The 14,355-nt window shown below is 34.7% G+C and overlaps 1 protein-coding gene across 1 annotated transcript in view; it reads left to right on the top strand.

The window, feature by feature from the left end:
• LOC132300672 (protein CHROMATIN REMODELING 24) overlaps positions 1-13,677 on the top strand; it is a 28,723-nt gene extending 15,046 nt beyond the window's left edge. Inside the window, exons 14-24 of the mRNA XM_059797853.1 lie at positions 1,497-1,706; positions 1,792-1,863; positions 2,084-2,164; positions 2,248-2,366; positions 3,228-3,339; positions 3,870-3,938; positions 4,076-4,170; positions 12,005-12,133; positions 12,384-12,449; positions 12,549-12,681; positions 13,340-13,677. Coding sequence (XP_059653836.1) covers positions 1,497-1,706; positions 1,792-1,863; positions 2,084-2,164; positions 2,248-2,366; positions 3,228-3,339; positions 3,870-3,938; positions 4,076-4,170; positions 12,005-12,133; positions 12,384-12,449; positions 12,549-12,681; positions 13,340-13,510 — 1,257 coding nt within the window. The 3' untranslated portion in view covers positions 13,511-13,677. The remainder of the gene's footprint in view (positions 1-1,496; positions 1,707-1,791; positions 1,864-2,083; positions 2,165-2,247; positions 2,367-3,227; positions 3,340-3,869; positions 3,939-4,075; positions 4,171-12,004; positions 12,134-12,383; positions 12,450-12,548; positions 12,682-13,339) is intronic.
• The last annotated feature ends 678 nt before the right edge of the window (positions 13,678-14,355 follow it).

Genomic DNA, 14,355 nt, shown 5'->3' with positions numbered 1-14,355 from the left:
CCTGAATTAACAGTTGAGTAGGCATCAACGTAATTCTCAAGATCTTCCTCAATCAAGAGTTACTTTTAGTCGATAATGTGACTGTTTACTTTTCTTGGGCACTTGGCAGACTTGTATCCTGAAACTTTGTATGTGGAGGACCAAAATTCAGGTTCCATAGTAACTTTCACATTTGCTGTCCATATGCTTTCTGACAGTTTTACTGATGTGGCAGTACTTCGTTCTGCACTTCTAGACTGCATATGGCGCTGAAATCTTTCTTCAGTAGGCTATCTTATCCAATTTTCACCTTGATATGCCTTTCTTTGCTGCCCTCTGTCTCCCAATATCCAGATTCAGGGGAGAAATGATTCCATATTGTTCTAATATTGTGCTCAGTCGAGAAATTTGATGTTGCAGATTTTGAAACTCTTGTTTTGTGGCTATCTTGCTTCCTTGCCTAGCCATAGATCCGCAGTAATCACGATCATACCGGAAAGGCTCTGATACCACTTGAGCCAAACAGGGGGAAAAAACAGAAGTCTCTTTACAGTAGTAAGAAAGACTGGGGTTACTTCAATCACCGTTGGAGCCTAGATTTCTAAAGGGAAATCTGGGAAAGCCTAAAGAGAAGTTTAAAATCTGATAATATCTCAAAAGTATTGATAAAGACTTGGTTACAACAGATATAGAGGGCTGACCCTTTATAATACAACTATTAATGACACTTCAGTTTTCTAGACTCACTTTTAAGATACCCACAAAGCATTAATAACAACTTTTACCATTCCCATGGCATCATAGATTTCCATACTATAATTACTTCCAATAAACTTTGAGTAGACATCTTCCAATACACTATTGACTGCATTAATCCTGACTAAACACTTTCCAAAACACCATAAATTATTTGCATCAGGACCGTTTTTGTGAAGGGGACTCGAATTGACATAGATTCAAGTATGCAATTAGTTGGTCAACTTCCTTTCTAGCGTTGCAGAGATCCATTCTGAATTTTGCAAGTAATATTTTAAATAAAAAAGCTTCTTAGTTGAAAGTTTGGAGGAATTCATATGTTAGCTGATATGAGGATTTGGTTTCTATAAGCATAAGTTATATTTCATTATCTTGTAAAGGTTGTTGATAAGCATATAAGTACCGATGAGTGATTCAAAATGCAATGATCGTTGAACAATTGAAAGGGGTGTTATTTCTTTTGAACCATCCAAATGCTCTTGATTAAAATACATGCAAATTACATGAGGGGCAACTGTTTTCCCCTTAAGAAGAAAGTAGTATGTTTCATGGTGTTGACTGATAACATTCAAATTTCTGTGTTTCCGTTACTCAGACTGAAGGATTCACACTGAATCAAAAAGAGTCTGAGCACGTCTCCTTTCTTATTTTTTAAGAAAAGAGATGGACTACACTTTCCTGCTTTTGGTCATTTAGCTGTTTGGGGTTGCCATTTTCTCCTCAATAAAGATAATAATAAAATATCACGTGTTTTGGTGCAGATTTTGAAAAAGATATGTGATCATCCACTTCTCTTAACGAAAAGAGCCGCTGAAGATGTACTTGAAGGGATGGACTCAATGCTAAACCAGGAAGACCATGGTGTGGCAGAAAAATTGGCAATGCACATTGCTGATGTCACTGAAAAATACAACTTTGAAGAAAAGCATGATTATGTCTCATGCAAGCTATCTTTTATACTATCTTTATTGGTTAGAAATGTCACAAGCTATTGAATGGATACTTTGGTTATATTGTTTGATTGCTTTATTCTAACGTTAAAATGCTCTATCACAGGATAACTTGATTCCGGAGGGGCATACTGTTCTTATCTTTTCTCAGACACGCAAGATGCTTAATCTTATTCAGGTTAGTCTTTTATCACTTTGTAATTTAATGTTATAAATTCCTTTTTCAGGACTATCAAGTTTTAGTGTTCTCTGCATATGATAATATGTTATCAATTTAGCTAATGCTATAGGATAATCCTTGGTTAGCTATGGACAAGAATTATGAGTTATATAAATATTTTTAAATTTTTTATTTCTGCTTCAGCACGAGACTAATTTTTGTGACATTTTCTTTCCAGGATTCATTGGTATCTAATGGTTATCAGTTCTTACGCATTGATGGTACCACTAAAGCAAGTGATAGAGTAAAAATTGTTAATGTTAGTGTTCTGCTTTATTGAAATGATTTAGATAAATGCTATGGAGTTTTTCCCCCCTCCAATTTTCATGTTGAGTATCACAGGATTTCCAAGAGGGGATTGGTGCTCCTATCTTTCTCTTGACATCTCAAGTTGGTGGTTTGGGCCTTACACTTACAAAAGCAGACCGTGTGATAGTGGTTGATCCAGCATGGAATCCAAGGTGCATGGTTTTACTTTTTCCTGTTCAAAGTATTGGACTTCAACAAGCACAAAACTTTATAAATCTAAAACAAATATCAGGTAGACCCATTATAGTTGGGGCGTGCTCCTCTAGTGATAAACATTATAGTGGGAGTTCATTTCCATTTATCATGTGCAAATTGTCACTGCCCTTTAACTCCTTTTCTTCCTTATTTGAGTATCTTTATAAGTAAATGTACCTTTATATTTTCCCAGTTAATTATTTGACACCTCAGCTCTCCCTCTTCTCTATTTTGTTAAAATACACGTGATTAATTTTCTTTATCGGTCTTTCGTTCATTTTATAATGTAATGTGTTAACATGTTTTTTTTTTTCTTTTCTTTTATTCTAGATAGTGTTTGTAAGGAACCATTTTCAGTTCTACTCTGTTACATGGGAAACAGGGCAAAATTTTCTATTTATATTTCTGTAGCGAAATAACAGTTGGAAAAAACAAGATCAAATAACTCAAAAGTATCTTTGAGCAGTACAGTTCTCATTTGCCTCCAGAACCTGGCTAGGTTGCGTATGGTACTTCATTTAGCTATAGAATGGTTCTTAGTTTTTAACACTCTGCCATTGTTCCATATTGGGTGCCATTAGAAATGGTAAAATCAAGGGGTAATAAGCATGAGGATGTATGCTCGAGTGTGGGAGCAACCACTTTGTGCAAAATAATGCCAAAGATAAGGTCTGTTTCCAATCTTTTCCTCTCATCACATCACGCAGGTGGGACAGCACTGCGTAGTGGCCTGTTCTTTTCCTATCATGCTTCCAAGAAAGGTGACAGTGTGGCTTTGTGGCAGAAGTGTTATTAACCTTGTTTTTTTATGCTTGCAGTACTGATAACCAAAGTGTTGATCGTGCATACCGAATTGGGCAAACGAAGGATGTCATTGTGTACAGATTGATGACTTGTGGCACAATTGAAGAAAAAATATACAGAAAGCAGGTTTGACAAATATATTCTTTTTGTCATTATTGTGCACACATTTTTTTAATGCAATGACATAATGTCACTGGCCAAAAAACGAAAGAGAAAAGACAATAAATAATTATTAGCCCTGGTGGTTGATGCTTCCTGAGATTGCACCGAAGAGTTGAAAGTTACATTGCTAGAGAAATTTGTTGATTGTAGCCACTTGTGCAAGTATTTAAGATACTTTCATTAGTTGCATACTTAATCATAAATAAATTATGTAATTTTATTTGAAAAGAAAGTGTAATTTTCAATTCATTTTTATTTTTATGAACTTAGATTTGTTTGTTTGTAGTGCATGAGAATGCTTGCCCAAGGGCCCTTTAAAACTTCAGGATCTTTATTTAATCGAATGATTGAATAAAACTTGTCTGCAATCTGCATGTTGTTCATTACAATGAAAATGCATCCTCATGGAAGAATAGTTGCCTAGGTAAGGCAGAGATGTCTTCAATTTGTTTCTTCTATGTTATAACCTTGACTGCTTAATTTTCATGATATAGATATTTAAGGGGGGTTTGTTTAAAAGCGCAACTGAACACAAAGAACAAACGCGGTACTTCAGTCACCAGGTATGTTCTTAGAAAGAGCAATTCTTTCAACACACACACACACACGCATTTGTTTTGTTTTAACTTGCATACTTCTAGCTCACAAACATCTCGAAGCTAACATGCTCTAAATACTTAATTTCAATTGATTTTTCCAGGATCTTCAGGAACTTTTCAGTCTCCCCAAACAGGGGTTTGACGTTTCTCCTACTCAGCGGCAGTTGCATGAAGAGCATGGTCACCAACACTCAATGTACTAAGTTTATTTCAGTTGAAATATATATTTCTTCAAGATTCTTTTTTTCCCTTTTCTTTAATGTTCTTTAGGTTCATTGTAGTAAAATTGTTTCTGATTGGTTTAAGGAATGGAACCTGAGGCACTGATAGAGAGCCGTGTAAGGTCCGTTGATCTAGACCTAGAGAGGTGTGAATAGGTCTGGTACGTTGTTTAACCATAATTTAAAGAATTTTTGAATGTAAAACTTGTTTAACAAAAATTCAAATCCAAAATATAGCAGATACTAAAAACCTAACAATCCATAACAATGGTTAGCAATAAAATAGTTGAGTAAAGTAATCAACACCAGATTTTTATGTGAAACATCCTAAGCAGGAAAAAAACCATGGGACTTAGTCCAGACAAATCCTATCCACTATAAGAGATAGATAGATTACAACATTAGTTCATAGATTATACCTCAAGAATTCTCTCGTTAACTCTAGACTCAGAATACTCTAAACTTATCCCCGAAACTCTCCAAGCAGTCCCCGTTCGTTAATAACATCCTCTCCTCACAAACCTGCTTTTCTAGCGATTCAGTCTCAACCACTGGTCGTGCAGGCTTTATTCACATACGGTGGATTGAAAGACTGTGTTGAACACTTATTTGTAGTGTGCAACAATAGCTGTCAACACACGAAGATTACACTTACCAAGTAATGCAGATGATGAATGTAAAAGAAAATTGAGATGGACTTTTGAAACTCACAATAATATGCTCTCTCTATAACTGGATTTTCGTAGTCAGCAGCATCATCGCTGGATTACCAAATGTGAAGGATTTTGGGTTGATTATGGTGGTGGTCGACCACTTTTCCAACACCATTTTCTTTCTATCCCGAATCACGTGTATATGTATTTTTCCCTAGCATTATGTATGTATAGGCTACAAAGTAGTATAGAGAGATTAGGGTGTTTAAAACAAAGTTAGAAATTGCTTTTCCGAAAGGTTCAGTTACTCGACAACACTCCAGAGGCCCTCGATTGATCGCTCGATAGATCAAAGTCTTTTGTAGGTTTATACTTGAAAATTTTCCAAATGAAGTTTCCGAAAAACTCCCTCCATGCAAGATTAAAATAATTTAAAGATTCAAAATAATATTAAAACATGGAATAGAGGGTTCCGAATTACGTGACTTTGGGAGGGTAGTGTCCTTGTTTGTTTGGTGGTGCTTGTGGAGGGAACAAAGTAGGAGATCTTTTGATAAGGGTGGTTTCTATTAAGCAAAAACAATCAAGCCATGTGTAACAAAAGTAAAATATGCATTCCAATTCTCAATTAACTTAATAATTTTCACCAATTCTCCCCCTTTTATCACAAAATTGACAAAATATGAAATATGCAGAGAATATAATAAACTGCATATTCCATTAATAAAGTATAGAAACATTGCATATGCCGATAATGGGATAAAATAGCTCCAACTAAGTCTTATTGACTTTTCAAATTGTTGGAGGAACACGAGTTAAACCTAAAAACATGAGAAACATGTAGATAAAAATAAACTAGACATAACATAGATAAAATAAATAAACATAAAAATAATCAGTGATCTCCACGATCAGCTCCACCATCATTGCCGCTTGACCCAACACCACCAAGTGAACTTAGAATCAACTCTTTCAAACAATGAATATCGTATTGGATGTAGCCAATGATGTCACATTGAGTGAATCAAAACCATTATTCATGGTGGTCAATTGGTTCTCCACATGATCAAAGCGTGGTATCCATGTGGTCAAGGCGAGTGTGGACATGCTGGAGGTAACTCAAGGGTTGGTCATTGTGATGCATATACAACCCTCTAAGTGAAGCTCCATATTATAAATATCATCGCGTGTGGTATAAGGAGCATGTGGAGGAGGGACGCCTTGATGCAGTTGTGGTTGTGCAGGGGCTTGTTGTTCCTCATCATCGCTTATTTTCTTCGGAAAATCTTCTTCCTCATTGCTCAATCGATAGTCCATGTGCTCATATCGGAGGCTAGAAGTAAGATGAGTGACTAACTTGTTCATGAAAGTTTTGTTGAGAACTCCATTCCATTTAGCCAACTCCATTCCATTATCGTTGAGGAGAGAACAAATGTGTCATGAGAATGGAATGCCTACAGCTTTGTTTTTAATTCCGATAATAATCATATGGCGACTAATATAATCGGGGGCAATTATATTGCATTGTCAAGCCCCATAAATAATGAAATACGAGAAGATGGCAAGTGAGCTTAACATGATTCTCAGGTTCAATTTTGAACTCAAAAAATTCTTCGAGAAATTGAAACTTAGGCTTCAAGTTAGTGTCTTTAAAACGAGAAATATGTGAGGCTTGGCGATCGCATATTACCAAATTGATGTTGGCGATCAGTATGCTACTGACAAGCATGGACACTGACAAGTGTCATAAGCACGATATGACATGGATACGTTGAAAGTTGACACGTTAAATGCTAAAAAAGTAGGACACAAACACAACATGGACGCAACTAATATAAATATAAATAGTTATTTATTTATTTGTTGAATATGTAAGGCAATTATAGAACTTTAATTAATTTATATTTTCTATACTAAAGTCTATTAGTTTGAAGATGAAGCTATTTGAATATCAAAAATAATATACTATTTATATATGAATCATATGATATTAATCTCGTATCTTTTCATTATAGTTATGTTTTTGTTCATTACAAACTTTGACACATGTTTAGTGTCAATTTTTCAAAGAAAAAAAGGTTGGACACTTTGATATATGTTCGTAATGTTGTTTCCAGGACTGTTTTGTGTTTGTTTTATATAAGATGAAGAGTGTAGGATGTGTTGATCAATTGTCCGGAATGAGTTGATCAGGTGTCCGAAAACACGTGTCCTGTAGTGTCCTTGAAGTGTCGTTGTCCGATAAGGACACGACACCTAGAAGGTCTCTTGCTTCTTAGGTATGCCATCTTCCTTATTCTTTGGTAATACTAAGCCATTCTCCTGTTGTTCACCTTGAATGTATTGTGGGATCTGTTACATGGAATCTTCAAAAGTAGTGAAGTACCCGTGTCGGACACATATCCCTCGGACATGGGTATGGGATATGTGTTTGACACTTTTGGTTAGACATGTACTTAAAAAACATATCCAATCATTCAATTACATTATATTATTACTTTAAAAAGAGTTAAATGCCTATATTGAACATTATATAAGATAAAAACATTACTTTACTTTAGAAAATAAAATAAAATAATTAATAAAATGAATATTTAGCTGTGTCCGTGTGTCCTTCTGTTTGGAGATTTGACACGTTCAACACATGGATACATACCCGTGTCCGACACCCGTACCCGAGTCCATGTAACATAGATTGTGGGTGAAGTCCTTCTCATGCAAGTTTGCATAGAAAATCTGCACCGAAGTGATGATGGGGAATCCATGAGCCAACATCGCACCCTTCCAACCACGAGAAGTGATAATTGAATCGACACCATAGTTGGCGAAGTCATTGAGTTCCACCCTTTGTTCAACTATGAGCGGATGGTGATTGAAGAGATCGAGTAGTGTGTACATGCATGAGATGTAATCAGAGGGTCTTTGGACTTGAGCAAAGCAAACTGGGGATTGTTTGGTTGAGCTTGGGAAAGTACTTGTCCCAACGATTAGCACAATTAGAGCAAGAGTCCAAAAAGTAAAAGCCATTGTAGCGAGTGGGCAAGAAGAGCTTTCGAGAGAGAGAGAGAGCATTGTAGAGAGAGAGCTAGAGAGTAAGGAAGGGTTTTTGGATGTATGAGAGGATTGGTTAGAAAGCACATTTATTTATAGAATTTTAGGTCTTATTCCTAATCCTTATAAGAGGAAACATGATTTGATGGGGGTTAGAAGATGAAAAGTTACCTAAAATGATGCCACTAGATTTCAATTTTCAGAAAATTTCTAAATTTTCTAAATTTTTGGCCTAAATATTAATATTAAAAGTAAATTAAACTAAAAATACTAATTAAACAATTGACCTACAAAAATATAATCTTCAACGGATTTTTGGATTTATCAATTTTTTATTTTTATTTTTTCAGTTATTTGAAAGCATATAAATAAATGTACTCAAATAGATATATTAATCTATATCATGCCATAAACTCAGTTAATCAAATCAATCAAACATCCAATCGATTTAAACCTAATAGGAATCCACAAATTTCAAGATTTTCAAATTTTGAACAATAAAGTTCAACAATTCGGTTCAAATTTTAGTGCATTTATAACCTGTTAGAAATTGATTCAATGAATCTCATGCACTATTTTTTGTTTAACTCGACACAAATACAAACTGTCTTATATGTCTTAAAAAACAACAGTATATTTCACCCAAAAGATTACAAGTTCTAGTGACATATTGCCTATATTTTTCATACTTCTCTTTCTTTTTCATGACGGTTTTTGCTCTATTGAGCAATCAGCTATTTCGTAGGACAATTTTTGATATTCAATATACTTTAAGGCTTGATAGCTTTGAACACATCCCATAGGTCGCCATTTTCATGAAAAAATATGCAATCAATTTTCACAATATATTCTTTTTGATTTTTAATGATTGCTTCACACATATTTTGTTAGACAACTCCCTTAGATTTAGGTTTGATATTAGCTTCTATATTTGTATTTCTTCTGTTACATATGTTTAGGATTAATTGTAAGCTATGTTAGGCAGGTCCCTTAGATTTAGGCTTGCCTTTTTACAAGCCCTTTTTGATTCCATGTAACACATAAATACCCCTATTGGGATGAATAAAATTGAGTTGAATTTTCCCAATTCTTTTAACTTTCAGATATTTTACACATATTTTTATAGTAGTTGTCATAGGACCTCTTTCTTAATGAGTAAATTTCTTTTAATGTTTAAGTCTACGTCGTAGACATATGCACATATATATGTGAGTTAGTGTGTGTGAATGATTCAAAGAACTTATCACTTATCGAAAATAAACAATCCAACTCTTACTTTGAATTCATTAACCTTTTATGATTATCTTGTTTCCAATGTAGTTTAATTGATTTGAATGATCATTGTGATTCTCACGACTAAAAAATAATGCATGATAAAAACAAATGTTAAATAAATAAACAACAAACTAAAGTGATAAGTACACACAGTTTTAGGTTTTCAGAATTTTGCAAATAAAATTATCCTAAAGCCTAACTTTCTTACTTTCAGAAATTATTAAACATTTGATTTCTTACCTTTTTGATGTCCCAAGGAATCTAAAGGAACTTGAACAAAGATTTTCAAGGTATCCTTACTCAATCGCACAACTTTAGATATCAATGAATTTCTTTTTTTTGGTTGTTATTAGGAGGGTGTATTCTCTTCAGATTTGTATTTTCCATTCTTGTTGTTTCTCTTCTTGTCTTTTTAATTGTTCTTCCTACCATTGTTGCTTACCCTGCAACCATAGTTTGTAATCACAGGTGGCGGTGTTGACCTCGCACATAGTTTGCATGTGACTTTTTACATCATAGTTTTATAAAGATGAATTTTTAGTGACTTTTTAATTTTTATTGAATTTTTGAAGATCATTTTACAAAAATAAAATGTATGTATTTTGGGTCGATGTTATTAAAAAGGCTTAGTAATTATTCTTTTTACGAAATTAATTAATAAAAGTAAACTCAGTTATGAAATAAATGAAAATCCATAACATATGTAACAACCTATTCAATATCTGCATGAATTTGTCATGTAATAAAATATCTGCAAGGGTTCAATTTGTCATGTAATAACCTATTCATGAATTTTTCTTGTATATAGTTCAGGGCATCAATAATTAGATGCAAAGTGAACCAAAGTAGTACGGGACATTTTATGTTGACAAAAAAAAGCTACAGTGATCATTTTTATAGATTGGTTTACAAAGTACACGAGCTGAATTAGTCTTGTATATAGTTCAAGGTTCAATTTCTTGGATTTGTAGTTAGTGAATTGAAATCAGATTGGTTTATTTATTACTAACAAAACGAAACTGGTGTATGTTGTGTGCTCTATATAATGGAATTGAATTTTGAGCTTTTTGCTGTTATTTATCCTTTCGACTCAGATATACAATTCTTCACACGTGTGTTAAAATTAGGAGCATGACTGCTTGGACGGAATTAAAATCGAGGATGTAAACCTCCGAATAAGGCAATTTAGGTTTTCCTTTTAGTAGGTAAAAAATATGAAGAAGTTATTGGTCCAACTAGTTTAGTTTTTTTTTACCACTTCAGTCATAAGAAATGCGTAGAAAGACAAAAAAGGCCGGTTCCGGGTGATATGGGCCGAACAGGCCAGTTTTTAGTGTGAGTTGCATGGCTCTGTCTGAGTGCCTATTGTTTGGTTGTGAATTTCTAATTCACAAATTCACAGCCGAATCGGCCGACTCTGTATGCGAGTCAGTCGGCTTGAGGCTGTAATGGCCATTTCTCATGTTCTTTTTGGGCTATGATATATCAGTGAGTCGCATTATCAGAGACGAAATTTGCATTAAGAACCAGCTGGTTTGCTGCAAATCAGCCGGTTCGCCGAACCATGCCTACTACCATGTAAGTATTCGACTCTGAATTATGAAACCTAAAGTTGTTCCAATTGCACTCATTGTCAACATCTCTAATGCTTTGATGACAATAAAACCTTGGGTGTCTTACTTTGTCACCATAAGCAGTAAAAAGGGGGAGGCTGAAAATTTCTTTGGGCATGAACAAACTTGTTGTTCTTGGGTACGTTTTGTGAAGCTCTCACTTGCTTGTTTAGTATCCTAGGAGAAGAAATAGAAACTTGTTTCGGTTTCACCAAAGTGATTAAACAGTTCCAACAGTTTCTTCAACCAGTTTCATCAACAGTGTTCTCAAATAGTTTCACCAAAGAAATGGAAATGTAATTTTAAATTCTTATTAAGATTTTTGGCTCTTAGGAGCTTGGAAGGATCGTCATCATCCTTTTTGTGCTAACTTTCGGTAAAACTATCAGCATCATCTTTGGCGTCACTATCACGTTCACTAGTCTTTCCATTGGAAGTATTCAAATGATTCACATTTGCTACCAAAGGACTTAGAAAACCTCATCAGCATCAGAAGAAAAATCATCATTTTAAAGGTGGGAAGAAGAGAACACAGAGGGGGGCAGGGGAGAAGGGAGAAGATAGACATGGAGGTTAATTTAGTCATTTTGCATATTTTAGTTTTTAATTTTTATGACTATCATATCGTTGAGGGGAAATTGGTAAAATTGCATTAAAGGTCACACTTCATTAGGGTTGCTAATTGTATGGGTGCAAAGGCCAAACTTGGAGGGACGTCATGGTAATGTGGTTGAGACCCATGCTCCATCCTCCCTTTGCAAGACAACTCTCAACCAATGTGCAAGCACACACTACATATTTTCTTCCAACTGTCGAGAACCATAAAAAAAATAGATAACGAGAATAATGGAAAGAAATAGAAGTTGGCAAGTTGGTGAGTCTGAAATTTGGATTTCTAAGAAGCTCCTATGTATTTTGAGACCCGCTTTTATTATTCTGAAATTGCCGGTGTTAAACCTCAAGAAGTTGTCTTGACAAGTTATTTTGCAGCATACACACTCTATCATGTTCGTTAGATCTATTCTTTGATTTTATTGAATTCGGTTTACATTAAATTTTCAGCTTTATTAATCTCTACTAATTTATTATCTGAGCTCTTTGCTTTTGCTTGTTTGCTTTTTGATGGATGTTTTCATACACATGAAATCACATCTGAAAGTAAATGATTTGCAAATGATTTATTCCCTGGTCCTAAGTACTATATTTTTTATCCACAGGGAAGTATCTCTGAAAGCCCACATAGAGTTCCTTGAAACTCTGGGTATAGCAGGAGTTAGCCACCACAGTTTGCTCTTCTCGAAGACAGCAACTGTCCCCGCTGTAGAGGAAGAGGAGGAACTAAAAAGGTAAGATCTTTCTTAGGTTCTCTTCCTGTTAAGGACAGGCGTTAACATCATAGATGAAACCTAAAATTTGCATGTTGCTAGCATCCATTGACGAGTTATAACTAATGGGTGTTATAACTCCAATCCAATTCTTGAAGCAGTTTGAGCTATTATAGTAGAAGTGTTATGTTCTTTATTGTTTTCATTCTTTTTTATGGAATACCGCGACATTTCAAAATTTGATTTATTAGCTTAATGTTTATGGATGCAGGGTAAAAGCAACTACAATTTTCAGGAACTCAACTGCATCCTCTTCACTTGAACATAAAGTTGACGGGTATGGCTCTTGAGCAGTCATTTAATCTGCTCTTCATCAATTATCTTTACTTTAAATGGATCTTTTCAATTGATGTGGCGAGACCTGCACTTTCTGCAGGGCTGAGTTCGCATTCAATCCCAAGGATGTGAAATTTTACAACAAAAATTCTTCCCTGGACAAAGGAGTTAAACCGACTGAATCTGACATCAAAGAGAGAATCATGCGGCTATCTCATATTTACGCAAATAAGGTTCTTTGATTATAAACTGAATAAGTTCTGATATTTTTCTTTATAGTTTTTTTCTAAAGAAGGCTTGGAGGAACTGTCTTGAAACGATGGTCAATACTTTGAAATGCATTAATTCGTTCATCAACTTGGTTGTTCAAAACTATTGGCGAAGGTCAATATGCTTGATTGCCAGTAGAGCTTGCAACTGGATCTGAATGATTCACATCTACATTAGGCTTGCAAATTGATCTCAAACATCTAGACAAGTCACATTACTTAAAAAGCCAGACATGAGACTTTTCTTGTTTGTGTATGTACCCTACCTCATATTTGCCCTGTTTAGAAGTTAACCTCCATTTATTTTTTTGGGCTAATAGAATGGATTTTGTACTAGTATCTGTATTAGCCTTATTTTTTTGATTAAGCTGAATATCAACACAAAAGTTTGAACCTATTATGCTTCTAAGAGCTGAGTTGCCATCAAAAGAACCTCTGCCCTTGCCTATTTAGAGAACTCAGCATAATCCATCAATATACAAGATAGTATAGGGAGGTGTCAGACACTTTTCAGCTAGTGCTGGACTGATTCAATTAAGTCAATTTTATAAGTATAATTGCTTGTGCTTGGATATCTTTGCTATTATTTTTTTAACCTTGTGTTTTTTATTAAAATTTTCAGGTTACGATGGCAAAACTACCAGACAAAGGAGAGAAAATCCGAAGGCAAATTGTTGAACTAAATTTGGAGCTTGAGAAGATTCGGACGGCAAACAGAACTGACAATGTCATTCATTTGGATGATCTAGCTGGAGATCTTCAGAGCAAGTTGAAGGTACAAGTGTTGGACTAGAACTGCTGTAAAAAAATAAAGTGGGTTTGTTTCTCAGGTAAAATGAAATCGGTCATGTAAAATATTATCATTGTTTTGTATCCTGCTCTTAAAAATCAACGTGCAGTATTTTATTTTGGCATCACACAAGCTGATGATGATAAAATTACCCAATTTACTTATTGTCCTTTACATGCCTCCTCTCTCTAGAAAGCTTCTTCAATTTCAGCATCACTTTGTGTTCCGGACAGGCTTACAGAGTGTTTGGCATGTGTCTGACGACATACGTGTTTGTGTCGGACACGTGTCTGACACGAGTACGACATCCTCTTGGACTTGTCCATGCTTCATAGATGATTAATTATAAATGCTCCTTGAGCTAACCAAGCCAAGATGAGGTAATGCAGGCGTGTGGGTGTGAGCTTGAAGACACTAAAATGCTTGGACGTTGATTGTACCAAGTTAGTTTATCTAGAGGACAGTCTCATTGTAAGTTGTGCACTCAATCATTTGATTAAGGGAAGCAAGTTCACAACCTCAATAATTAGCATTATCATCCTTTAATTTTATGTGAATCGGGCGGCAACTGAATTCTCTTTTTTCACTTTATATTCTATTTTATAATATTTAACTTTTTATAATCATTTTTAATGATTTGGGCACCATCTCACCCTTCTATTCTATGCAAATTAACCTCTTTACACTGGTTCGTCAATAGTTCTTTTGTGTATGTGTTAATTGTAAATACTATTTAAGTATACTCTCTAATTGGTGTCACTTAATTTCTCATATTTTGATTTGCCCAATGCTCTGTGCCATTTAAGATAGTTGATTTAATAACTATTATATACATTTAGACCATATGA

The sequence above is a fragment of the Cornus florida genome, unplaced genomic scaffold, assembly GCF_030987335.1.
Source record: "Cornus florida cultivar Cherokee Brave unplaced genomic scaffold, ASM3098733v1 CherokeeBrave_3.0.0_Hap2_Chr03, whole genome shotgun sequence".
Taxonomy (NCBI): domain Eukaryota; kingdom Viridiplantae; phylum Streptophyta; class Magnoliopsida; order Cornales; family Cornaceae; genus Cornus; species Cornus florida.
The sequence above is the reverse complement of the archived record's forward strand: the minus strand, read 5'-3'. Positions and strand labels throughout refer to the sequence as shown.